The sequence below is a fragment of the Nansenia antarctica genome, assembly GCF_963989245.1.
Source record: "Nansenia antarctica genome assembly, chromosome: 17".
NCBI classification, from domain to species: domain Eukaryota; kingdom Metazoa; phylum Chordata; class Actinopteri; order Argentiniformes; family Microstomatidae; genus Nansenia; species Nansenia antarctica.
This window is the reverse complement of record NC_137687.1, coordinates 14951538-14977719: the sequence shown is the minus strand read 5'-3', so window position 1 is coordinate 14977719 and position 26182 is coordinate 14951538. Positions and strand designations below refer to the sequence as shown.

The following is a 26182-nucleotide window of genomic DNA, read 5'->3' as shown; positions in this document are numbered from 1 at the left end:
AGAGGAACCGGTCATCTGAGACACATGAACATGAACGAGTGCTTCTGCAGCAGCTGTGTGTTCAACCCCGTCACTGATACACTGTCCTTCCTCAGCCCTATTATCTCCCTCGACTACCCGCCAGCTCCGCATTGTGAAGCCGTACCCTGTTACCGAGAGCACACTTGGTTACGTGGCCACACACAGGTTGTAAGTTGGTTTGGCTTGGCGACTTTTTTTTGTGCCTACCTATATGCACGTCTGCTGCTGTTAGAAAACGTAGCATATTTAGGTTTGCATGTTTTCAGTGTAGCCAAAGACGGCAGCAAAGCAAAACTACAGGTTTCACCTTTACAGGGTTCCTACAAGTTTCAACAAGTCAAATTTAAAACCTTTTAAGACCTTTTTTAGACCTCTTTGGATATAATTTTGGCCCTATCCGAGGTCGTGCTGTTATACTGAATATCAACACGGCTGTGATTGGTGTAGGAAGACAATCAAAGACAAAGACCAAAGACAAAGACCAAATAACGGAAATTCAAGACCTTTTTTGGCCTTAGATTCTAGACTTTTTAAGACCAGCGCGGGAACCCTGCTTTAACAAAATGAACAGTCTCATCTCCTTTTTTCTAAATCAATGAACACTTGTGTGTGTGCTGCCGACACATGGGATCCAGGCTGAACACCATAAAAAGAGGCCCCAGGTTTTATATGAATCTGAATCACAAAAGCACGGTGTTCCTGAAATCTGAAACCAGCCTTTGTGCTCACGCCCCAGCATCCTACAGGGACTAAATAAACACAACACTATATAACTGTACAGGGTTCCCACACCTTCTGAAACATCAAATTCAAGCACCTTTCAAGGACTTTCAAGACTCAATTCCCTCAAATTCAAGGACCCAACACGGCATAGTTTGAGACAGAACTAGTTGACGAGCCAAGTAAAACATTTTTGAATATATACAGTATATTTTTTTAGAGGGAGAGAGAGGAGGGAATTCAAGGACTTTCAATGACCCATGTGTATTTTCAAAATAGACCTTGATTTCTTTTTCTCAAATTCACAAACTTTCAAGGATTTCAAGGACCCGTGGAAACCCTGTATATATATAACCCCAAAATCTAAAGACAAATCTGTCATCCTCAATTGCTGGCAGGATACCAGGGCTATCAAACACCTACCCAAACCCCCACTGTGAGTTTTAAATTTGCAAATGCGATGACTAAGTCTTCAAGGTATGACGTTCCATACTGACCTCTCTGAAGCATCCCTCCTGTCCTTGGGCAGGGAGAACGCACAGCCCATAGCCCATCCCACAGACAAGGCCACACCAGGAGAGACCACTAATCAGTGTCGGGTCGGTCGCGGGCCTCACACAGAACTAAGTGAACACCAGTTAGACCCCCCAGCCCTCCATGCTGCAAGCTGTCACCCTCAGCCTGAGAGCAGCCAGCAGAGAACTGAACTCTGGCTCTTCCTGTGCCTGTGCCTGGGAACGGAGTGGAGTCTGTTCTTTACAAAGTATTCCACCACACACACACACACACGTACCAACAATGTCTGGCAACCACCAGAGAAGCAATGGTGGGAAACAGACTTTCCCATAAAACCTTGCAGCGAGTGAGTGTACACGCGAACACACACACACACACACACACACACACACACGTAAAAGACCTTGACTCATGCCTTCATCACCACCCCTCTCCTTCTCCAGTCTGAAAGGTGTTAGCTGTTAGCTAAGCACGAGAACAGCGGTCCATATAAAGTGCTAATTGTCTGAAGACATTTTCAACGAGGTCCCAGACCCTCATCCTTCTCGAGTGGCAGGAATGTGGTTGCTATGGCAACCTAACCTATCATAAAAGAATTCCATTTGTTGGACCTAATCCAATGCTTCAAAACAGCTAGGCAGATATAAGACGGCTTAAACAAAAAGGGGGAAAATCATTTTAAAAATAAATAAATAAATAAACACTTCAGGCAGGACAAATAAAGAGCTGCTTGTGTTTTTGCCTCAACTTTGCCTGAACTTTCCACCTTTTGGAGGACTCACACAGAGGCTTGGCTCGACTCTCTCTGGCTCTCCAAGGAACATTCAGACTTCAGACTTAGGGCCAAAAACATGAAACATGGTTCTAGGCCATGGACAATCTAGACAATTTGATGGCAGCTACTAGATTGTAAACATAAGTGCAATATTGAAATACAACTGAACATTCTAAACCTGCTAACTGCGACACTTTAATGAATGTGCAACAAATACTATGTGCAATATGACAACCCTTGTGTACATAAGGTTCAGATATAGGAAAAGTTAAGATATTTATAGCATAGAGTACAGCACAGTGTTTTATTGTATAGTATAGTAGTATAGTATAGTAGATAGTGTACATAGCCTTTATTTATGTAAACCAGCTCTTTTTCCCTCTTTTATTTTACCCTTGGCTCTCTTGTTTTTAGTCTTTTTTCCAAGCACCAGGGGAGCCCCCCCTCCTAAATTTCGTTGTATGGTACCTGTACTGTATTAATGACAATAAAGACCATTCATTCATTCATTCATTCATTCATTCATTCATTCATTCATTCATTCATTCATTCATTCATTCATTCTCACCAGATCTCGGGCCATTCTATCAGAATCTTGTTTTGCCTTGCCTTGACTTCAATTGTTCCATTTATTTTCCATTTTCTTATGATGTTTCTGACAGTGGAAATGGGTAGTTTGAAACATTGCGAGAGTTTTTTTGTAGCCTTCTCCTTGATGGTGGAAGTGAACTATCTTGATTCTGACATCCTTGGACAACTGTTTAGAGGAACCCATGGTTTTTAACACCAGACACAACAGCCACCGCATTCGGATACTTAAGAAGGCATGGAGTTACTTCAGAATATATAGTTCAATCCTGGAGTTATATTCACCTGACTCATTGAAGCCCTAACGAGTAAATCACCTTGGTCTGGGCCTTAGTAATCATCTTCTCAAAAGGTAACAAAGAATAATACAAAAGGGTTCCCAAACTTTTGCACAGGGCCCTTTTCCTTTTTTTCTTTAAAAACTATTTTTACTCTTTTCAATAAAAATTCAAATAAACCTTGCTTTAAAATTTGCAGAAAGGTGTCATGTTTAACTTTGTAGCATTTAGTGTTCAGGTTTGCTTTCAATCACTTGGAGATGAACTGTAACAGACAGTTAAACCAGGGGTGCCCAAATGTTTACACCCCACTGTAGGCATGCCTCCTTAATAACACAGTTAGGAAACCACAGCACCCTTCAGGGGAGGAGGAACTAGTGTAGTTATCTTTTCCTTTTCACCGCTACAATAACACCTTGTTCCTGGGTGTGCACACATTCCCCCGAGCCTGTCCCTCCCACCAACATGCTGGTGTTTTCACACATGTTCAGGCTCTGTTCCCCTGTGTTCCTCACAGTGCTGTCTGCATTCAGAGAACACAGCCCACCAGCTTGTAAGAGAGCACTGCTAGTCTTGGACCACAACGTCACTGATTAAAACAAATCTGTTGCTGAAGGGGAGGGACGTGGCTGCTCAGGCCTATGGACGTGCAGCGCAGCTGAGCCCAGGCCAAACCACACCAAACCACAGTGACTCCGCTGATAAGATAAGAGGAGGAGAGGGGTGGGAGCAGGAGGACACTGGAGCAAGAGCCACAAAGCGAGAGGCCCCCAAGGAACGGAGACAAAGGTCGCTACCGGCTGGAACATTAACACACCTCCCCTGAGGTCTGACCACGAGTGCACTCTGACACAGAGACGGTTCCTCACAACCTCTAGTCAACTCTGAATTAGGCTACGATATCAAATTCAATCCAATTCAATCAACGTCCTTATGCTGTGGTAGAGTGTCCATTCCCATCTCATTTGGTTCTTGCCCTAGCTATGCACGTAAAGACAGAACAGGGAACCAGCCGACCAGCCAGGAACATGTTGCGCCCTGGCCTTGCGCACTCGTCGCTTTGTCAACTGTCAGAATAGTATTTTAGGTCGAAACGTTATTTCATATCCAAAATCCTGGAAGTCACATTAGTTGGCTTGCTGTTCCATTATCCAGAATGACAAGTTGAGCCTATACTAGCGTTAGTCAGTGCTACTTTTAGGGCCGGTTTCACAGACAAGGCTTAAGCCTAGTCCTGGACTAAATCACACTTTCAATGTAAAATCTCCATTGAAGATGTTTTTTAGTCTAGGACTAGGCTTAAGCCTTGTCTGTGAAACCGGCCCTTAATGTATTATTTGCAAAATGATCAGTTTTGAAGTCTATCTGGGTTTTCAATCTCTGAAAAGTTCTATTGATCAGACAGTCAACAATAGGTTTTGGACTGACATGCTACTACTGTCATTAACAAGGACTAACAAACTTTCTCTGTCATTACACCTCATTTTGTGCCAGGAAAACCCCTGAGTAGACGTTTTTTGATGACGCGATCAAGCAGTGCAATGTTGTTCTTATTTATTTATTTATTTATTTTCAGTTATTGTGCTTTGTTGGTATAGCCTAATGTCTGCTGGAATGTTCAATAAAAGTTTTCACCATTTCTCTCTTTGAAAGGCATGAATAAAAAGCTAAATGTATTTAATTTATGCAATGGTACAAAAATAAAAAATAAACTGCCGTTACGCATTCTGTATTCGGCCAAATGTTTCCTTAAATTCGGCTTCGGACAAGAGTTTTAAATTCGGTGCGTCCTTCGTAACAAACTGTAATGTTTTGGGTGGATCATCTCTTTATGTCCTCTGCTGAAAATATTTATAATTTCCTTAAACCAGGAAAGGCCTTTTTTTCTGACCAATTGCAGCTCAGTCAAGTCAACAGTAGACTAAACTAAATCAGCCTACTATCACCTGAAAAAACATAACAAGAATGAGAGGTTTCATGTCCAAGCAAGACCAAGCAAGAGAGTAGACTTGATTATTGTTGTAATGGTCTACTAACTGGCCTATCTAAAGGAGCTGTTCGTAAATTGCATCCAAAATGCTGCTGCTTAGGGTCCTAACAAAAACAAATACATTTGTCATTACAGCAATCCTGAGATCCCTGCACTGGCTACCAGTCTCTCAGAGAATTGAATTCAAAACCCTCCTAATTACATATAAATCACAAAATGGTCTTGGACCAAAATACATATCAGATCTCCTCCCACCCTATATTCCCGGAAGGCCCCTAAGGTCAGCTGAGACTAATCAGCTAATCATTCCAAGAGTAAAAACAAAACACGATGCAGCAGCTTTCAGTCACACTGCTGCATGCTCCTGGAACAAACTCCCTGAAGAAATCAAACAGGCCCAAACCCTTAAAATATTTAAATGTAAGCTAAAAACCTTCATGTTTTGCAGCAGTTATGATTAAACACAAACACTTCTATCAATGTCTTTTATCCATTAACTATTGCCTTATTAAATGTTATCTATTTACTTCTACTTTCTTACAATGGTCCTCTTGCTGTATTTAAATAATGTATGTAAAGCACTTTGATTTGCCCCTGCTGTATGAGATGTGCTATAGAAATAAACTTGCCTTGCCTTGCAATGAGAGAGCCATGCTTTTGTAACTTTTGTCCTACTATACTACAGGGCCTCCCTAAGCAAACACACACCAGTGTATAAGAAATGGGATTGGGCCTCCATACACACCACTAATCCTAAATAACAAAGAAATGCAAAGAGCTACACTTGAAAGATAAAACATGAAAAGTAAGGTTTGATAGATCAGTGCTAGGGCACTAGCAGAGAGGTGGTCAGTGCTAGGGCCTTGGTGAGTCAGCAGAGAGGTAGTCAGTGCTGCTAGGGCCTTGGTGAGTCAGCAGAGAGGTGGTCAGTGCTAGGGCCTCGGTGAGCCAGCAGAGAGGCGGTACTCACGGTGTGTCCAGCTTCTTGAACTCTGGGATGGGCTCCACCTTCTTGCGGGACATGAGCCAGAAGATGAGCAGGCCGGCGATGAGGGAGAAGAGGAAGAGGTCCAGGTTGCTGAGGAGGGGCTCATCTTCCACCAGGGGGGAGGGGACCTCTGCATCCACGTCCGCCATGTCTACACACAGGGCTGCCAGGGTGAGGAGAGGGCATTAGCTACATGTCATGTTTACACACAGGGCTGCCAGGAGGAGGGCATTAGCTACATGTCATGTCTACACACAGGGCTGCCAGTGTGAGGAGAGGGCATTAGCTACATGTCATGTTCACACAGGGCTGCCAGGAGGAGAGGGCATTAGCTCAGTGTTTCCTCTACATGCATTTCATCGTGGCGGGCCGCCACGATGGAATTTCCTCCGCCACCATTCAGATTTCTCAAAAAAAAAAAAAAAAGGAGTTCTCCCAAAAAAAAAAAAAAAAAAAAAAAAAATTTGGGCTGATTAAAATATATCTGATCCTAGATCAGCGCTATAATGGATGTTGACTAAAAGTGCATCTAAATCCACGCCCATCTCTCTCTAACCGCTGATCCAAAATCAGATTAATGACATTCAGTTGACGACGTGACACAAGGGCTCCTGATTGGTCTAAATGTGAACTGTGGTATTATTGTTATTGTGTACAGGCCACCGTAGTGACATCCGGGGGGTATTCCATCAACATCGCTAAAGGGAAAATCCAGGTTTAGTCTGATAAATCTCGCGAGAGTTCTTACAAATATCCAGGCATGCTTGAGTGTGTTGTTGACAATCGTTCATGTCCTTCATTAAACGTTTAGCTTTGTCATTTGATACGCCGCCTACGACTACCATCTCTCTGCACTACAGTAAACAGTTAATCAGTAACGTTAGCCGCTTTTGTGCTCATGTAGGCCTACTTCGTATTATATTATAGCTGATGATCTTTGTGTGTGTATGTGACTGTCAGTCACAAGTTTATATTCTGTATATTCATTATTTATTTATTTTGGCCATCCTCTAGTTTTGGCTGTGATTAGAAAGAAAAAAAAAAAAAAAAAAAAAACGCTGTTTTGAGCGCGCGTGCGCGTTTCATGCGCGTGCACGCGAAAAAAATCGCGCGCGGTACGCGCGCGGTCACGGCCACCCGCCACCATTGTAAAAATTCCTGGAGGAAACACTGTAGCTACATGTCATGTTTACACACAGGGCTGCCAGGAGGAGGGCATTAGCTACATGTCATGTTTACACACAGTGCAGCCAGGGTGAGGAGAGGGCATTAGCTACATGTCATGTCTACACACAGGGCTGCCAGGATAAACAGAATAAAATGACTTGTATAGCACTTTAATCCAAAGCGCTTTACAACGGCCTCTCATTCACCCATTCACACACACATTCACACACCAATGGCAAGCTACCATGCAAGGCGCCGGCCCGCTCATTGGGAGCAATTTGGGGTTCAGTTCAGTGTCTTGCCCAAGGACACTTCGACATGTGGCCAGCCGGGACTCGAACTGCCAATCTGCCAACCTTGCGATCATTAGATGCCGGCTCTACTCCCTGCGCCACAGCCGCCCCATGAGGAGAGTTTAACTAGTAGTTTATCAACTACGTCTGTTTAACGTGCCTAATTATATACAAATATGTAGCTAAATATGTCTAGACCAATTATGTAGGCATTTTTTTGCTTAATGATAGGAATAGGACACACCTAGCCTATGGGTTGGTTAGGCTAGATAATCTCAATGACTGAGAAGTCAAAGTCAAATTAGTCAAACCCCTTTGTCTCCAAGGTAACCATAGCATATACTCCGACCTTACCATCTACTCCAATACTATAGAGGGCCTTCGATATACAGATAAGGGCTCTGCACACAGCGTGCGATTTCTGTTGCACGTCAACGTTCCATTTTGAAGTTTGAATGGAAGTCTATGAGAGCATCGCATTTACCCGCACACGGCCCCGATTTTAATCGCACGGCGAACATTCGATTCCATTCATTTTGAATGGGACAAAGCAGTGCGACAAAACTCGCACGCCGTGTGCTTTGTCCCATTCAAAATGAATGGAATCGAATGTTCGCCGTGCGATTAAAATCGGGGCCGTGTGTGGGTAAATGCGATGTTCTCATAGACTTCCATTCAAACTTCAAAATGGAACGTTGACGTGCAACAGAAATCGCACGCTGTGTGCAGAGCCCTTTAGTCTCAAGACATCTGTACCAGCTAATGAGTGTGCCTCGGGAGACTAAAACACAGCACAAAGTGTTCATGGCAGACACACTCTCCACTGTCTCCAGGGTACCAAACCAGGTCCCAGGTCTGGCTAACCCTCAGACAGAGTCGCATGTTTGAACAGCAGTAGAAGGTCCAGTGTGTGTACCACTTGCAGTTGGGATTCAGAGCAGGTACACTCCATTTACTGCTCCGAAAAAACAGTCCAACCATGAGGACAGCATCTCTTGTTATACGGGCTTATAGGCTACTTAAAAATTACAATAGTTTTGGGCCGCTTAGGTGGAGTAACGGGTTAAGTCGACCATGTAACCGCAAGGTTCCCGGTTCAATTCCGGCCGTGGACATATCCTGCATGTCATCCCTTCTCTCTCTCTCTCACCCATACTTCCTGTCTAATCTCTACTGTATCTGTCAATACAAATAAAAATATGAGTGGGACTGCCCCACTCAGAAAAAGAATTACGTAAAAAAAAAAAAAAAGTACACTAGACAAAAAAAAATATTACACTAGACGTACTGAACTGTTTGCTCAATATCACTTATGTAGGCAACTATTGTCCTATAGGCTATAGCCCTGATCACATGCGACTATGCAGAGAGTGTTTGAGGTACACATGAACATGCCTGTAGCTGTATTGATATCCTGCTGGACTCAGAACTTAGACACTTCTAACATAACACTGTTGTGCTATAGTGTTACTGGCTGCATACACAACAACGTATGCCTATGCCTCTCTTGTTGCACGCAGACGCATCTTATTACAGCCCTGCAAGCTCTCTGTCCTGGTTGAAGGACTTGCTGTCTTTCCTTTTTAAAAATTAAGAGGTTCAGTTGATAAATGTCACCTCATGTGGGAGCCTATCCTGTCCTACACTGAGACCTTGACCTTCCCTGACTCTGTAGAAACTGGAAGCCTTTAACTTTTATTATAGTTTTTACTCTCATGTTTTGTTTTTATGTTTTTGGTACTGTTTAGTATGTCTTTAAATGTGTTAGTATGTTGAAAAAGGTTGGTTTGAAAAAAATAAAAAAGGCTATTATGTTTATACGATCACATAGGCCTACGTGTTTATACCCTAAAAAGATATTTAAAAAATAAATAAAAATAATTATGGTTGTCATTTTGCCATAGGCTACAGATCTTTTGCACTTCTCAAAGGACGGTTTCGTCGCCTGAAGTACACTGATATAATGAAGTAAATGAACAGGATTGATTTGATCCCAATGTGCATCATGGCCTGCTGCCTTCGACATAACCTGTGGCCTCGCCAACGGGGATGAGGAGGACTTGATCCAGCTGTGTCACAGGTCACAGCCTACATGATCCAGGTGTGTCACAGGTCATAGCTTACAGGTAAATGCTCACTATGGGGGCGGAGCTCCACCAAACAGACCGAGAGTTACTGGAGGTAGACTCCAGCTCTGTGAGTGGAGCGGAATCCCACAGTTAGCAGTTACCTGTAGGCTGTGACCTGTGACACACCTGGATCATGTAGGTAGGCTATGACCTGTGACACAGGTGGATCATGTCCTCCACATCCTCGTTGGCATAATAGGGCTTCTGGCTCTAACCTCGACCTTGTTCAACCCGGCTGTTGAGTTGTGTACTTTGGGAGGATCGGGTGACACGTTCTACTACTATTGACATGTCGTGAGCTTAGAATGATAAGGTTCTATCTCCGTTTAGAATGATAAGGTTCTATCTCCGTTTAGAATGAGAAGGTTCTATCTCCGTTTAGAATGATAAGGTTCTATCTCCGTTTAGGGCAGTTCAGAGATATTGAGCGTCAAAGTTTTGACATTCTATTATGTTTTGTGAGATGGAACCTTTGTATTTTAGGAATTACTAACTCAAAAATGTCAACATTTAAAAAATAACACCACACAGGCATTAATAAACACCTAATGGATCAGACTATGTAAAAAACTGAATTTTAACAAAAATTGAGATAGAACCTTATAATTCTAACGCCACGAAGTGGCAGCAAAACTAGGCTAGTAGCTCTCTGAACCACCCGTCATGTTAGTAACGTGCCCAAAAATGTCAAATAATCCATGTCTGCAGCACATTTTGCTCCTGAAAAGTTAAACGTTTATTAGTTAATAACTTTAGCAAAGCGAGTGGCCATGATACCTATGCTACTGTGTGAACTGTGCTGAGCTAGCAAAGTTAGCGTACTTGGAAATAAAGTTGTTTAAAGTTTCTTAGAAGAAGAAGTCAGCTTGAAAAGCTTAGCTAAATCAGTTTCTTATGCCTTCCCAGGCTGAGATACGTAAGTAGCTGACATGAAACGTTAAGCGTGTGAATCAGAGGAGGTTTAATAAACATTGTTTATCTCATCTTACCTTCTGCTCTTGTCTCTGACACTGCCAAGCCTATCTGCAGCCAGCAGAGCAATGCGGAAACCTGACGTCGTGACGTCACCTTGAACTGGACTAAACTAATCCAGTTTTTTTTTTTTTACAAGGGGGGGGTGGTAGTACTGATTTACTAAATAACAATGATTTACTATCCTAAGACTAGATTCGTTCAGTTAAAATAGACACTCCACATGTATTAAATTAAATGGATTCTGATTTTTTCCCTATTCAAAACGGCTTTGCTATTTGGGCTCTTCTTTTGTTGAGAAACACATTTTCAGAAATGGACTAATCCATAAAGCCATTACCTAATCACGTTCCGCACGTGTAAATCAGTGAAAGTTTAGCAGATCAGGGGTTAAGGTTATGTAATCCCACTCAATAGAACAAATTGCTTTGCATGTCCCTGAAACCAAGTTACCATCCGTCATTTGAAGGTGTCCTCACAGACTGAAATGGGTTAGTGTTTGTGTTGACAGTACCAAGGATACAGGGTTAGTTAGGGTCACATCCATGTGAACATGACATCAAACAGGCAGTGTTGAGGAACATGTAGGATGTAAGATAGGATAGCCTATTTAACATTTAAGATGTCACTTTTCACTCAACATACAGTGTTTGAGACCTCTGCAATACATAAAAGAGTTGATGGAGTGACTGTGTTTGTAGGCTGTGTTGTATGTGGAGTTAACCTGTAATTGTTGTATTATTATGATTGTATGATATACCAAATATTGTGTAATGAAGAACTATGGGAGGGGGGTGAAAGGGATGTTATCGCCATGGGGGGGGGGGGGGGGGGTAAGATAAGGGGAGAAAAAAAATCAGGACAGACACTTATTTTGTTTGGTGTAATAATGTGAGTTTTTCATGTGTACTGTTTTGCAATAAATAATTGATTACAAAAAAAAACATACAGTGTTTGTATTTATATGATTGTGCATGTGTGTACTTTCATCTTTATCAAAGCCATCAACAATCTGGCCCCCTCCTACCTTGCCGACCTCGTCCCCCTCCACACCCCCTCCCGTTGCCTCAGGTCTGACGACCAAACCACCCTCAAGACCACCAGGACCAAGCTCCGGACCTGGGGTGATAGGGCCTTTTCAGCCGCAGCCCTGTCCCTCTGGAACGCCCTCCCCAACCACACCAGACAGGCCAACACCCTCCCAACATTTAAACAGGCCCTCATAACCCACCTCTTCAAGCTCGCCGTCACCAGTTAACCCTCTCCCCCCCTCCCCTTCCCATGTGTCCCCAGCACTACCTTCATTAGGCCCCTATACTTTCTTTTATTTATTTTTTGTTTCTTTTTATTATTACTACTCGATCTTTGAGTGTCTTTGAGTGTCTAGAAAAGCGCTATATAAGTCTAATGTATTATTATTATTATTGGTTACAACAATGACTAATATTAATAATGACAATGTTACATTTTCATAATGTGTTAGAAATCATAAAGGATGTAGGAGGCCAGAGAGTTAGTGATTATCTTCCACTTTGGTATTGTTTATTGATAAAAAAAAAAAATTTGAACAATTTACAAGAGTTATGCTATTATTGTATTGACCTGCAAATGTCCTTCAACACCTATCACCAACATTTAAAATCTAATCCATTCAGAAATCTATACTGAAGCCATTCCAGTATACTGAAGCCATACCACTGCACATCCAGTCACCATTGTATGACATTGCACACCACGCTACCATTTGCACTTTACTGTACAGATTGCTGTAAATACTGCTGTAAATACTGCTACTTATCACTGCAATATAATTGCTATTTGTTGCACTTCTGGTTAGACGCGCAATCATTTCGTTGCATTTTCTTGTACTATGTAATGACAATACAGTGAATCTAATCATCAAATCTAAAATCCACTTTCAAGCCATCAAATGAAAGCATTTAGGGCTAAGAAGTTTAAAGACTCATATTTTAGGTACGAAGATAATGCAAAAAAACACACAATACATTAAAGGGGATAGTCATATGCAGTATATTATCTCTTATACGAACGCTGTAAAATGAGCCATTGTAGTGCCGGAGGAAAAAGGAAAGACGTAGGCAACGTAATGATAACTGTTTAATCAAAACAACAACTTGTACTCTCAGTACAGGACCAGAAAATGGTTACCAAAACTCGTGTATCTAAACAGGAAGGTGCAACGTTAATAATCCTCCCCTCTGCCCCTAGTGCCAGAACTGGTTCCCTCCCACTACACAACCAACAGTAAGAGGAGAACATGAACCCATAATGTAGTCACTACACCAGCCCCCCCAGTGTTCACCTCAATATTGGAAATCCTCACGGCGAGGAGGGCGTATGGCCCGGCCCCTACGATCGTAGGTAAAGTCAGGAGGTGCGGGAGGAGGTGTGACATCGCCCATCACGTCCTCCTGCAGGGAAGGACGGGGGGCAGCGACGACCGGGGGCTCGCGAGCTGCGGGGGGTTGTCGGGGTCGGAGGGGGGAATGGCCAGGGCGCGGCAGGGGAGGTAGGACTGGAGGCCGGCCTCTGCGCGGTGGCAGGGCCAAGTCCAGGGGCAGTTCAAGGTCCAAGTGGGCCGGTTTGAGGCGATCAACGGACACACACTCAGGCCTACCCCCCATGTCAACCATGAAGTTCTTGGCTCCGGCCTCGATGACACGGAAAGGCCCGTCATAAGGAGGACGTAGTGGAGTCCTGTGGCCATCATGACGAATGAAAACGAACCTCGCTGAGTGCAGCTCCGGGGGCACCCTCGAAGTAGGGACACCATGCTGCGTAGTCGGGACCGGGACGAAGGCCCTGGCGCTGTCCAGCAGGGAGGCGCGCTGAGCGGCGGCGGACCAGGGCTCCGTTGACTTGGGAATGAAGTCACCGGGGACCCGCAGCGGCTGTCCAAACACCAGCTCAGCGGACGACGACTGGAGGTCCTCCTTAGGCGCTGTCCTGAGCCCCAGCATGACCCACGGCAGCTTGTCAAGCCAGTCGCTGTCCGTGAGGCTGGCTCGAAGGGCGGCCTTCATGGATCGATGGAAACGCTCACAGAGCCCGTTCGCCTGCGGGTGATAGGCGGTTGTGCGGTGGAGCTTGACCCCCAGATTCTCCGCCACCGCTGCCCACAGCTCTGAAGTAAACTGTGAGCCACGGTCAGAGGAGAGATCAGCAGGGGTGCCGTAGCGGGAGACCCACACCGCGATGAACGCCCGGGCCAGGTCGGGGGCTGTCGTTGAGGAGAGCGGAACTGCCTCCGGCCAGCGAGTCGTCCTGTCCACCATGGTAAAGAGATAGGTGTATCCGTGCGAGGGGGGCAGCGGTCCTACCAGGTCCACGTTTACATGATCGAACCTCCGCTCAGGCACAGAGAACTGCTCCAGGGGGGCCTTGACGTGTCGATGCACCTTGGCGCGCTGGCAGGCGATGCACGTGTCAACCCAGGCCCTCACATCCCTCTTGAGCCCATGCCAGACGAATTTCTCTGACACCAGCCGTGAGGACGGTTTCCTACCAGGGTGAGACAAGCCGTGTATCGCCTCGAAGGCGGGGCGCCTCCAGTTGGCGGGGACCACCGGTCGTGGCTGACCCATGGAGACGTCGCACAGGAGCGTGGCCCCTGCGTCACCGAAAACCACCTCTTCTAGGCGCAGTCCTGTGTCCGACAACTTGAGAGCCTGGACGGCGGGGTCGGCGGCCTGGTCTGCAGCCATGCGCGCGTAGTCCAAACCCAGTTGGACCGCACCAACCACCGCCCTGGAGAGACAATCCGCGACCTGGTTGGACTTCCCAGCAACGTGCTGGATGTCTGTGGTGAACTCGGATATGTAGGCGAGCTGGCGCTGTTGGCGGTCGGACCACGGCTCCGCCACCTTGGACATGGCGTGCGTGAGTGGCTTGTGGTCCACGTAGGCCGTAAACTCGCGGCCCTCCAGTAAAAAACGGAAGTGTCTGACAGCAAGCCACAGCCCGAGGAGCTCCCTGTCGAATGTGCTGTACCTTTGCTCTCTGGGAGACAGCTGGCGGCTGAAGAATGCAAGAGGCTGCCAGGCGTCCCCAACCCACTGTTCGTACACCGCTCCCACAGCAAAGTCAGAGGCGTCCGTGGTGAGAGCAGTGGGTGCCGAGGGCGAGGGGTGGGCCAACATGGCAGCGCGGGCCAGGGCCGCCTTGGTGTCCTGAAAGGCTTTGACACGCTCCGCCGTCCAGTCCACCGGCTGCTTCAGAGTCTTGCCCTTCTGGGCATCGTACAGAGGCCGCAGGATGTGAGCGATGTGGTGGAGGAAGCGATAGTAGAAGGTTACCATCCCGATGAACCCCTTGAGCTCGCTGATTGTGCTGGGGCGCGGGAAAGCAGCGACAGCTTCTACCTTCGAGGGGAGGGGGGTCACCCCCTCTGCGGAGACCCGGTGCCCGAGAAAGTCGATGGCGTTCCGTCCGAACTCACACTTCGCCGGATTGACAATCAGCCCATGTTGGCTGAGCCGTGTGAAAAGGGCCCGGAGGTGGGACAGGTGCTCCTCCTCCGTGGTGCTTGCGACGAGGATGTCATCCAAGTAGACGAAGAGGAATGGTAGGTCCCGGAGCACCGAGTGCATGAGGCGTTGGAAGGTCTGCGCCGCGTTCTTCAGGCCGAACGGCATCCGCAGAAACTCGAAGAGCCCAAATGGCGTGATTACGGCCGTCTTAGGGACGTCCTCGGGGTGCACCGGCACCTGATGGTACCCCCGTACCAGGTCCACTTTGGAGAAGAAGCGTTTGCCTGCCAGGTTCGCTGAAAAGTCCTGGACATGTGGGACCGGGTAGCGGTCAGGCTTGGACGCGTCGTTGAGGCGGCGGTAGTCCCCACATGGGCGCCACCCGCCGTCTGACTTAGGGACGATGTGCAGGGGAGACGCCCAGGGGCTGCTCGAGCGCCGAACGATGCCCACCTGCTCCATATGCGCAAACTCCGCCCTGGCGATGGCCAGCTTCTCCGGGTTGAGGCGCCTGGCCCTGGCGTGGAGGGGAGGCCCCTCGGTCTCGATGTGGTGCTCCACTCCGTGTTTCACCGTGGGCGCGGAGAAGGTGGGCTTGGTAAGGTCGGGGAATTCGGCGAGCAGCCGAAGGTACTGGTCACTTTCGGCGAGCGTATTGGACCACCCGCTGTAGACCGCCTCCCCCTGCGTACAGGCGAATGAAGCGAAAGTCTGTGAGTTGACCAGGCGCCTGTTCCCCACGTCCACCAACAGGTTGTGGGCGCACAGAAAATCCGCACCAAGGAGGGGAAATGTGACAGCCGCTATGACAAAATCCCACGAAAAACATTGCCCTCCGAAGCACACGTCCACCGCCCTAGTGCCGTAAGAGCAGATAGGTGTGCCGTCCGCGCCTGCCAACTGCGGACCACGCTCCTCCTTCGCCATATCCGATCTCTCTGCCGGAATGATGCTCCACTGGGCACCTGTGTCACAAAGGAAACTGCGACCAGAGGCGGTGTCTTGTATGAAGAGCAGCCTGTTGGTGACGCCAGCGCTCAGGGCCACTACTGAGCGCCGGCCCCGCCGTTTCCCGTCGGTCCGAAGGTGCAGGGTGAGCGGCACCGTTTGGCCTTGGCGCCAAAAGTGGCGTGGTAGAAACAATGGCCCGCAGCGTTACCCTGCTGGCCAGAAGGTCTGGCGTCATCCTTCGCTCTCCTGCGACGGTCGGGTGGCGGGGCGGCCGCGGGAGCGAGCAGGTCGGGGGACCGTTGAGGCATGGCCAAGACGAACCGGTCCGCCTCCCTGGCCAGGGCGCGGGGCTCCATGATGGCGGTGTTGGCCAGCGCCATCCTAACTTGAGCTGGCAATGTGCGCATGAACAGCTCTGTGAAGAGGATCATGGGGTCTTCTGTACCGAGCAGGTTTAGCATCCTCTCCATGCTCGCAGAAGGCCTCTCGTCACCCAAGTCCGACATGGCAAATAGGCGACGCACCCTCTCCGCAGTGGACAGTTCAAATGTCTCTAGAAGCAGGGCCTTGAGGCGCTCATATTTGTCCGTCGTCGGGGGAGCAGACAAAAAACCTACCACTCGAGCCGCGGTGGAGCTGCCCAACATTGCCACAGCATGGTTGTACCGGTCGTCGTCGTCATCGATGTCACTTTTATTGAAATGTGCCTCTACAATAGCAAACCATGCAGCAGGCGTTGAGTCCCAGAATTCTGGTAGCTTGAGAGTGGGAGTGTGCGCACCACGCGTTACCCTGACAGGGGATGGTGATGGCTGCCGCTGGTTTGAACGTCTTCCTCGCCCGGACATTTTGCAGGATTGTAATGTTCGTCGCTGGTTTTCGTACACAATTACGTTAACAAAAATCCACGTCGGGTCACCAGTGTAGTGCCGGAGGAAAAAGGAAAGACGTAGGCAACGTAATGATAACTGTTTAATCAAAACAACAACTTGTACTCTCAGTACAGGACCAGAAAATGGTTACCAAAACTCGTGTATCTAAACAGGAAGGTGCAACGTTAATAATCCTCCCCTCTGCCCCTAGTGCCAGAACTGGTTCCCTCCCACTACACAACCAACAGTAAGAGGAGAACATGAACCCATAATGTAGTCACTACACCATGATAAAAGACATTCAGAAACGTCTATGGGAAGAACCAGCTGAATTAGTTTCTGTGCATCCTCTCCACATCACTGGTTCTTGGGCTTCGTCGGGCTCTTGCTCTTGAGCTTGTGGCGAACGACTGCAACAGTGGTGAAGAAATTACCCATGAACAGAACCAGGAAGGATGCGCCACACATGGAAACCTGCAACCACAGTGTAGAAATCATGAGTATTGTAGGTGTAAGAGGCATGACACAAAGAAAGCATATAGTCTACTGGAAGTCCCATAGGACCCCATAGTAAACATTGTTGATGTTAAACAAAGTTGAATTTCATCCACTAGGCGTATAGATAACATTTCAATCATAATTTCTGGGTGTTGTTAACTTGTTTGGAATAGATCACGAGTAACGCTTCTGAGTTCTAAGACTATTTATTAAACAGGATTACAGTTACAGAAAAATGGTGCTGATTCGTGAGCTTAGCGGCTGAAGTGAGTCAGAGAGGGTTAGGGTTAGGCAATACAAGGCAAGGCAAGGCAAGGCAAGGCAAGTCAAGTTTATTTGTATAGCACATTTCATACAACAGGGGCAATTCAAAGTGCTTTACATACATTATTTAAAAATACAGCAAGAGGAGCATAAGAAAATAAAAATTACAATGAATAAAAGCAAATATAAGAAGTAAATAGATAAAATAGACAATAGTTAATGGAAAAAAGACACTGATAGAAGTGTTTGTGTTTAATCATAACTGGTGCAAAACATGAAGGTTTTTAGCTTAGATTTAAATATTTTAAGGGTTTGGGCCTGTTTGATTTCTTCAGGGAGTTTGTTTCCAGGAGCAAGCACCGTGTTTTGTTTTTACTCTTGGAATGATTAGCTGATTAGTCTCAGCTGACCTTAGGGACCTTGTGGGAATATAGGGTGGGAGGAGATCTGATATGTATTTTGGTCCAAGACCATTTTGTGATTTGTATGTAATTAGGAGGATTTTGAATTCAATTCTCCGAGAGACTGGTAGCCAGTGCAGGGATCTCAGGATTGGTGTAATGTGTTCAAATTCTTTTGTTTTTGTTAGGACCCTAGCAGCGGCGTTTTGGATGAGCTGCAATTTATGAACAGCTCCTTTAGATAGGCCTGTTAGTAGACTGTAGTGGTTTTATATCATGGTATACTGAGAAATGTAAGTCTCTACAGTAGTGGCGAAGCTAGCACTCAAGGGAGGCCCATTTCCTTCCTGTAAGGGATGGGTCAAGATCTGTGGCACAGTGAATAATTCTGACTATGGACAGGGCCCATAACTTGTGTAATCACAGATTTGTATAATATGATTGGTTCCCAAGAATAGTGACCTCATGACCAAGGACAGTTCTATAAATATGAGTCGCACCCATCGTTGGGGGCTTGCTTCTTGCTTTTGGGCTATTGCTTCTTGCTTATTGGTCTGCTCATTTCTCTATGCGCTCATGTAACTTGGCTTAATAAAAGGCCTCTTTGGAGACAATTGATCTAAGCTCTTTGTGCTTTGTAAGTTCTACTAAATCTATTAAGAATCAATTATATGCACGACAAGACCATTACAATAATCATGTCTACTCTAAACAAATGCATGGATGAGTTTTTCAAGGTCTTGCTTGGACATGAAACCTCTCATTCTTGTTATGTTTTTCAGGTGATAGTAGGCTGATTTAGTTATCGAGTTTATGTGGCTGTGTAAATTTCCAGTGGACTAATACACATTTTAGCTGGATTTAATCTACGAATGTGATCCTCAAGGAGGGTTAAGACATCATTAACGTCCTTAACTTATCAAGGGAATCTCATCCCTCCATCATCGTTAAGGGAATCACAGCAGGGGGTGTCTGGGGGATAAGAGTATGTCTTTGTATGCAACGCAGGACTATAGAGCTCACTGACCTGCCACTCTGTACAGCCTGGGAGACGGGCCATCCTGAACAGAGTGAGTCCGTTGTAGAGTTGCCAGAACTGCAACGAGAAAACATGAAGACTTACAACAAGCTCTGTACTTGCTGAGCTGAGGTGATGATTCACATTAATCACATACTCACACACACATACTCACCTGACCAAAGAACAGGAAGGGCAGAAGAAAAGACAGTCCTAGCCACATCCAGGACTGAAATCCCCCTAGGATATATAATCAATACTTTACAATCAATCTTTCTATGTGATAGGCTTCAACCAACATCCCGTTATTACAGTTTGTCTCACCCACGGTCAGGTCCATGTTGTGTCTTTGTCCCAGGGTTCTTAGCCTGTATAGAGAGCCACTCTGATAGTAGTACTGCAGACAGTGAACAAAGCCTGTGTTGCCATGGAACACACACACACACACACACACACACACACACACACAACACACACACACACACACACACACACACACACACATACACACACACACACACACACACACACACACACACACACACACACACACACATTAACCCTTGAGGTAGGGAACTGTAAAACTAATTTGACTGTTTTACTGTATGTTATGTGTAGGCCTTACTTTGGTACATGGAGAAGGCGAGGAACTGGTTCCTGAAACTCTGGTAAGGGCTTCCGTCAGGCCTAGGAGACAGTGGAGAATGATCGTTTAACTTTCCAGGAATTTAACTTTCCAGTCTGGCCTATCGCTAAGCCATGCCCCCTTTGAAAACTTGGACAAACAAACAACGCTTCACTGACAGTGACTAACTGACCGACCGTGACTGAATGACATTCAATGAAGTTGGCAAATTTCTGATTTCTGATTTACCACAGCAAGTAATAGACATGTATTTTTTTAAGATTACAAGAATATTTCGTCTAGTCTGTAATATGATTGGACAATTTCTATTTTGGTTGGATACCATCATTGGGACCTGTTTGATTCTTTCAAGTACAAAGACATTTACAGAGGGGGTAAACTGTCTTCCAATAAAAAAAATATTAAACTTTCTTCCGATGGATTTAAAACTACATTTGCAAGCATAATATCTGAAACTGGAACTCTGGACAATGGATCCATGTGGTCAAGTGTTGGTGATTCTCACCATGTCAGCATGACCCCAGACAGAAAAGCATCTATGTAATGGTGAAAAACCCACCAGCCTTTGATCCTGAAACAAAATATATAAACACAATTATGAAGAAATTAGAAAATATCCTAGACATAAATGTAGATGACAAGAGCTACTCAAGCAGAAATTAATCTGGTGAAGGTTACTAAAGACAATTCTGACAATGCTATTAGACAAAAAAAAGTATTTAATAAAGCGGGAACCATTTGAGTTTGTGTAACCAGAGCATCGGGTACATTTCTTTCTCTCAGAGGAACAGTATATAGAATAATAAAAAAAACAGAATAATAAAAAAAACAATAGATTTACATTTTAAAAACGTACATTTAAAAACAACTTGCATTCAGACAGAAAATCATCTTGCTACCCCTCCCATTGTTTTTGGGCGCCCCCCAGTTTAGCTGGTGTAGAGTACTTTTTATTTTTTAAATGCCGGTTGAGAGAGGACGCTGGTGTTGCTTGTTCACCACTTCTCCGCCCGAAATCTAGGTGTAATTGCAGTATACAAAGTAGATTGTCCTACAAAGACACTTACATTTAGATTTATCTAAAAATTAGTTAGACCCCTACACTATCTTTTTATTTTATTTTAATTGTTTTATTATTACTACTTGATCTTCTCAGTTTGTATTATTATTATTATTATTATTATTATTATTATTACAAACTGACCTGGACCCATTGTTGATGAGGATGCTCTCTCGGATGGTCAGGGTGCAGTAGTACCACACCAACAAGAAGTTTAGGAGTGCGTCACCAAACCTACAGACAAGGAGATATGAACACGCTCATGCTTTTGAGGATGAATAAGATTAGATTAGATTCAACTTTATTGTCATTGCAGAGTACAAGTACCAGACAACGAAATGCAGATTAGCATCTAAACCAGAAGTGCACATGATAGTGATCTAAAACATGACAGTGATAGTGATAGGTACAGTATGGCAAGAACGGTACATAGAGGTATATACAGGAGAGGATAGCAGTAAGCTATGTACAGTTAAGGTAGCTATGTACAGTATGTATACAGATGTATAAATAGAGGCTATATCGAAAAGAGGTATGTGCAAAGGTAGTATTTGTTAATAGCAGTAGTGCAAAGGGTAATTGAGTGTTCACATTGACCATGGGTGTGTGCAACCAGCAGTAGTGCAAAGGCTACATTGGTTGTCCACAGTGACTGGGGGGGGGGGGGAAACTGAGAGTCAGCGTACCCCAGGGTTGGGGGGGATTGTTCAACAGAGTGTGTGTGTGGGGGGGGGCATTGTTTATCAGAGTGACAGCTCTGTGAAAGAAGCTGTTCTGGAGTCTGCTGGTACGGGACCTGTGGATCCTGTACCTCCTGAGTCTCTTAGATGGTAGGGTCAGGGTCAGGGGTCAAACAGACCCGAGGATCCTGTACCCCCTGAGTCTCTTAGATGGTAGGGGATCCAACAGACCGTGGTTGGGGTGCGAGGTGTCCTTGATGATGCTTGCTGCCCTCTGCCAACACCGGTCTGCCTGGAGGGACTCGAAGGTAGGGAATTTGCTGGTTTTCACCACCCGTTGCAGGGCCTTCCGGTCTGACACAGTGCAGTTGCCGTACCACACTGTGATGCAGTTGGTGAGGATGCTCTCAATGGTGCAGCGGTAGAAGTTGGTCAGGATCCTGGGAGACAGCTGGGCTTTCTTCAGTCTCCTCAGGAAGTATAGGCGCTGCTGTGCCTTTTTGACCAGGGAAGAGGAGTTGAGGGTCCAAGAGAGGTCCTCAGAGATGTGGACACTCAGGAACTTGAAGCCGGGAATATGATGGGGGAGTGTACGCACCCAGTAGTTTTCCTGAAGTCCACAATGATCTCCTTGGTCTTACTGGTGTTGAGGGCCAGGTTGAATGAGCTTTTGGTGTAAAGTCATGATGTTGAGATTCTAGATCTATCCTATCAGAAGCTGTTGGAGCTTACCTGTAACCTCCGAAATAGCAGAGGATGGAGGACAGAAGTATTAACATTGTGATGCACAGCTTGAATTTCTCATATTCATCTTTGTAGGCAAATCTGAAAAAGAGAAAAACATTTTGTTGAGATCCTGGGTCTACAGAAGGTAAACTAGACTGCAATAGACAATTCGCCACATAACTTACTACACACTACTACACACCCCATAACTTACTACGCACCCCATAGCTCCTAAACCTCATCTAACATCTCTTCCTACACCCTCCAGTAACTGGTAAAATATTACGCAAACAATGATTATGCTCTCCTACTGCAATGCAAGTTATACTATAGACATATAGACCGCATCATCTGATGGGGTCATTGTTACTTCTTTGGATATGGATGACTTTTTTTATAAAGTTGTATTAAAAAAAATACAAAAATCCTAATTTCAAAATATTGTGGGTACAGTTGAAATTCAGGAGTACAGTAGCCTATATTTCAGTATTACAGATGACAGTGCAAATCTATGCAAAAGTGGAAGCTACTTACTTTGACTGTTTACTCAGGAGAGTTACATTGATATTCCCGAGGACCAGATTGAGATACAGTCTGCAATATGAGACATATGAATGAGATACAGTCTGCAATATGAGACATATGAATGAGATACAGTCTGCAATATGAGACATATGAATGAGATACAGTCTGCAATATGACACATATGAATGAGATACAGTCTGCAATATGAGACATATGAATGAGCAAAAGCATGTCAAGCTTGTCATCCCACATCCATCAAACACCAGAACTAAAACAGATAGAAAATATCAATATATAGATATAATATAAAATATAAGGAAAAGACAACAGCAAACTACTTTTTCAAAGGTCTTTGGACAGCTGTAAAAAAAAAAAACTAAACATAACTGACACTAATGACACAGGAGGAAGAGGATGTGAGATGTTGTGACGTTCGTACCCGTTCTTCTTTGGAAGGAACGCCTCCATGTCAAAGAAGACGTTGGGTCTGGTCTTCATGTGCTCCTTGATGCCATCCAAGGTTCTGACCTCCTCCTCAGTCAGGCCTTTACTGCATCTGGTTAATAAAGAGGTTCAGTCTAGGGCCTTTACTGCATCTGGTTAATAAAGAGGTTCAGTCTAGGGCCTTTACTGCATCTGGTTAATAAAGAGGTTCAGTGTCGGGCCTTGGAGAGGACGAAGGAAACGTTTGTCTGTGTGATGATGCTTTAAATAGATACAGACAGACAGTCAGACAGACAGACAGACAGGCAGGCAGACAGGCAGACAGACAGACAGGCAGACAGGCAGACAGGCAGGCAGGCAGACAGGCAGGCAGGCAGGCAGGCAGGCAGACAGACAGGCAGGCAGGCAGGCAGGCAGGCAGACAGGCAGGCATACAGACAGACAGGCAGACAGGCAGACAGGCAGACAGGCAGGCAGACAGACAGACAGACAGACAGGCAGGCAGACAGGCAGACAGACAGGCAGACAGACAGACAGGCAGGCAGGCAGACAGGCAGACAGACAGAGAGGCAGACAGACAGACAGACAGAGAGGCAGGCAGACAGACAGAGAGGCAGACAGGCAGGCAGGCAAACAGACAGACAGACAGGCAGGCAGACAGGCAGACAGACAGACAGGCAGACAGACAGACGGACAGACAGGCAGGCAGACAGGCAGACAGGCAGGCAGGCAGACAGGCAGGCAGGCAGACAGACAGAGAGGCAGGCAGGCAGGCAGACAGACAGAGAGGCAGGCAGAGAGGCAGACAGACAGACAGGCAGGCAGGCAGACAGACAGACAGAGAGGCAGACAGACAGACAGACAGACAGGCAGGCAGGCAGACAGACAGACAGAGAGGCAGACAGACAGACAGACAGAGAGGCAGACAGACAGAGAGGCAGGCAGACAGACAGGCAGGCAGGCAGACAGGCAGGCAGACAGACAGACAGACAGACAGACAGGCAGACAGGCAGGCAGGCAGGGAGGGAGGGAGGGAGAGGAAGAGTGAGAGGGAGGGAGAGAGAGAGAGAGTGTGCGTGTGTTGTTTATTTGCACATAATGAATTCAAGCATTTGGAAAAAGCACAGTTCTCTATCGTTTACATATTTGCTAAGCCAACCGTGTAAGTCAACACACACACACACACACACACACACACACACACACACACACACACACACACACTTCGACATGTGGCCAGCCGGGGCTCGACCACCGATCTGCCGACCGTGCGATCATTAGACGCCGGCTCTACCTCCTGCACCACAGCCGCCCCCATTTTGATTTAAGTATATAACATATTGTGCCATTGTGTGTCAGTGCCATTGTGTGTCAGTGCCATTGTGTATCAGTGCCATTGTGTGTCAGTGCCATTGTGTATCAGTGCCATTGTGTGTCAGTGCCATTGTGTGTCAGTGTTGGCAGCAGTAACTCACCTCTTCATTAACTGAGACATGTCCTTAAGTCTTTGGCGTTGGCCAGTGATAGAAGAGGAGCAGCTCTTCTGCAGCTTGGAGACCTCCTCTACCTTTTGCAGGTACAACCGGTGGGTCTCCTGGTATAATAGAATATATGCCATTTAGCTGACGCTCTTATCCAAAGCGACTTACATTGCAGTGAGTGCATACATACATTTTTCAGTATATTTGGTGCTAACCCACAATCTAAGCGTTGTTATAGCAATGCTCTACCAACTGAGTCACCACAATTAAATGACAGAAGTATTAGACAAATACAGTACACAATACTGTTCATGATTGATATATATTATATATATTCTGATTTGGTTAAGCACTGTGATCATAGCTAGGTGTAATGACTACATATTAGAGCAGAATCTGAAGTCTTACCTGCATTTGTTGATATTCTTCCTCAAGACATTTCCACTCCTGCAGGGCTGCTGTTAAGCCTTGAGGCATGTTGCACTACTTTAATTTCACTTGTTTGATTTTCTCAAATCAAACGTCCGAAAATATGATGTCTTCTGGATGAAAAAGTAGCTACTGTTGTTCAACAATACAGACAATGCCAGCGATGTTACTGTGAAATATTGTAACATCGCTGGCCTTGCTCAAGAACTGTTTATGGCTTGAGGTGAACTTTGACTTACAAAATGAGCGAGCGTGATATAGACATGGACATTGACCCCCCTCAACAGTCTGTTTATTACCCCTTTATTATCTGTCTGTCTGTCACACTCTTTCTTTCTCTCTCTCTCAATAGGTATATTCTTAATTACACTGCAACAAATGATACGCTTTCGACAACAGCCATAGCTTTCTGACTTGTCATCAGACAGTAGGCCAATGCACTAGCCCACATCATGCCCCCAGCCAAACCCAGCCCACATCTCTATTACTCTTTTCTGATATCAAAGATTTTAGATCTGACAGGCAGACAGACAGACAGACAGAGAGACAGACAGACAGGCAGGCAGGCAGGCAGGCAGGCAGACAGACAGAGAGGCAGACAGACAGGCAGGGAGGGAGGGAGGGAGGGAGAGGAAGAGTGAGAGGGAGGGAGAGGAAGAGTGAGAGGGAGGGAGGGAGGGAGAGAGAGAGAGAGACATTCTCACTCTACCCTGTGTTGAGAGTGGAGGAAGTGATACTGCCTACCCTCACCACCTGGGATCTGTCCGTCAGGAAGTCCAGGAGCCAGTTACACAGGGAGGTGTTAAGACCTCCAGAGCTCTGAGCTGAGCCCGTTACACAGGGAGGTGTTAAGACCCTGGTCTCTGAGCTTGGTGACGAGCTTGGAGGGGACTATGGTGTTGAATGCTGAACTGCAGTCAACGAACAGCCTCCTCATACAGTCATGTGAAAAAACTAGGACACCCCATGAACTATTTAGTTCTTTTTTTAAGAAATATGGACATATATTTGTAACTTTGTTATCATTTATTTTAACCAGAAAATCTATACAGATGCCAATTAATACTGAGGGAAAGGTTAGGACACCCTATGCCCTAATATCTGGTATTGCCCCCCTTTGTCTGAAATAATCTCAATTAGACGTTTCCTAAGAATGTCTACCAGTCTCTGACATCAGCTGGCAGAACATGTTTCCCACTCCTCCATGCAGAATTCCTTCAGGTCTGGGATGTTTGAGGGGTGTCTTGCAGCACAGCCCGT

At 45.8% G+C, this 26182-nt stretch overlaps 2 protein-coding genes across 4 annotated transcripts in view; both read right to left on the bottom strand.

The window, feature by feature from the left end:
- Positions 1 to 26182, bottom strand: part of LOC308172729 (NADPH--cytochrome P450 reductase-like) — a 155452-nt gene that overhangs the window by 20810 nt on the left and 108460 nt on the right. The window contains exons 1-2 of one of the 2 annotated variants that reach the window (XM_080547676.1): positions 10455 to 10488; positions 5859 to 6039 (exon numbers count right to left, since the gene is read on the bottom strand). In XM_080547676.1, coding sequence (XP_080403802.1) covers positions 5859 to 6025 — 167 coding nt within the window. In that variant the 5' untranslated portion in view covers positions 6026 to 6039; positions 10455 to 10488. Of the gene's footprint in view, positions 1 to 5858; positions 6042 to 10454; positions 10489 to 26182 lie in introns of those variants that run through there. The other variant, XM_080547677.1, reaches the window with a different exon arrangement.
- LOC308172888 (transmembrane protein 120A-A-like) lies at positions 11957 to 25320 on the bottom strand. Of its 2 annotated transcripts, XR_013937866.1 has the most exons (13): positions 24902 to 25320; positions 24488 to 24606; positions 23008 to 23124; positions 22578 to 22637; positions 22050 to 22142; positions 20782 to 20871; positions 20083 to 20148; positions 19557 to 19618; positions 19256 to 19348; positions 19107 to 19171; positions 18941 to 19009; positions 17040 to 17224; positions 11957 to 12505 (listed from the first exon to the last, which is right to left on the bottom strand). XR_013937866.1 is itself a non-coding variant. In XM_080547849.1 (12 exons), the coding sequence occupies exons 1-12, from the start codon at positions 24968 to 24970 to the stop codon at positions 17108 to 17110; spliced, it is 1020 nt and encodes a 339-aa protein (XP_080403975.1). In that variant the 5' UTR covers positions 24971 to 25319; the 3' UTR covers positions 16838 to 17107. The 2 variants fall into 2 exon arrangements, 1 of the variants encoding a protein (XP_080403975.1); XM_080547849.1 differs by lacking the exon at positions 11957 to 12505 and having other exon boundaries at positions 16838 to 17224; positions 24902 to 25319.

Coding starts and splice junctions, on each gene's coding strand:
- LOC308172888 (XM_080547849.1), bottom strand. CDS start 24,970: ATGCCTCAAGGCTTAACAGCAGCCCTGCAGGAGTGGAAATGTCTTGAG. Junction 20,872..22,049: donor TGCTATTTCGGAGGTTACAG/GTAAGCTCCAAC, acceptor CCTTGTCTGTAG/GTTTGGTGACGCACTCCTAA. Junction 19,010..19,106: donor CCTTCCTGTTCTTTGGTCAG/GTGAGTATGTGT, acceptor TTCTCGTTGCAG/TTCTGGCAACTCTACAACGG.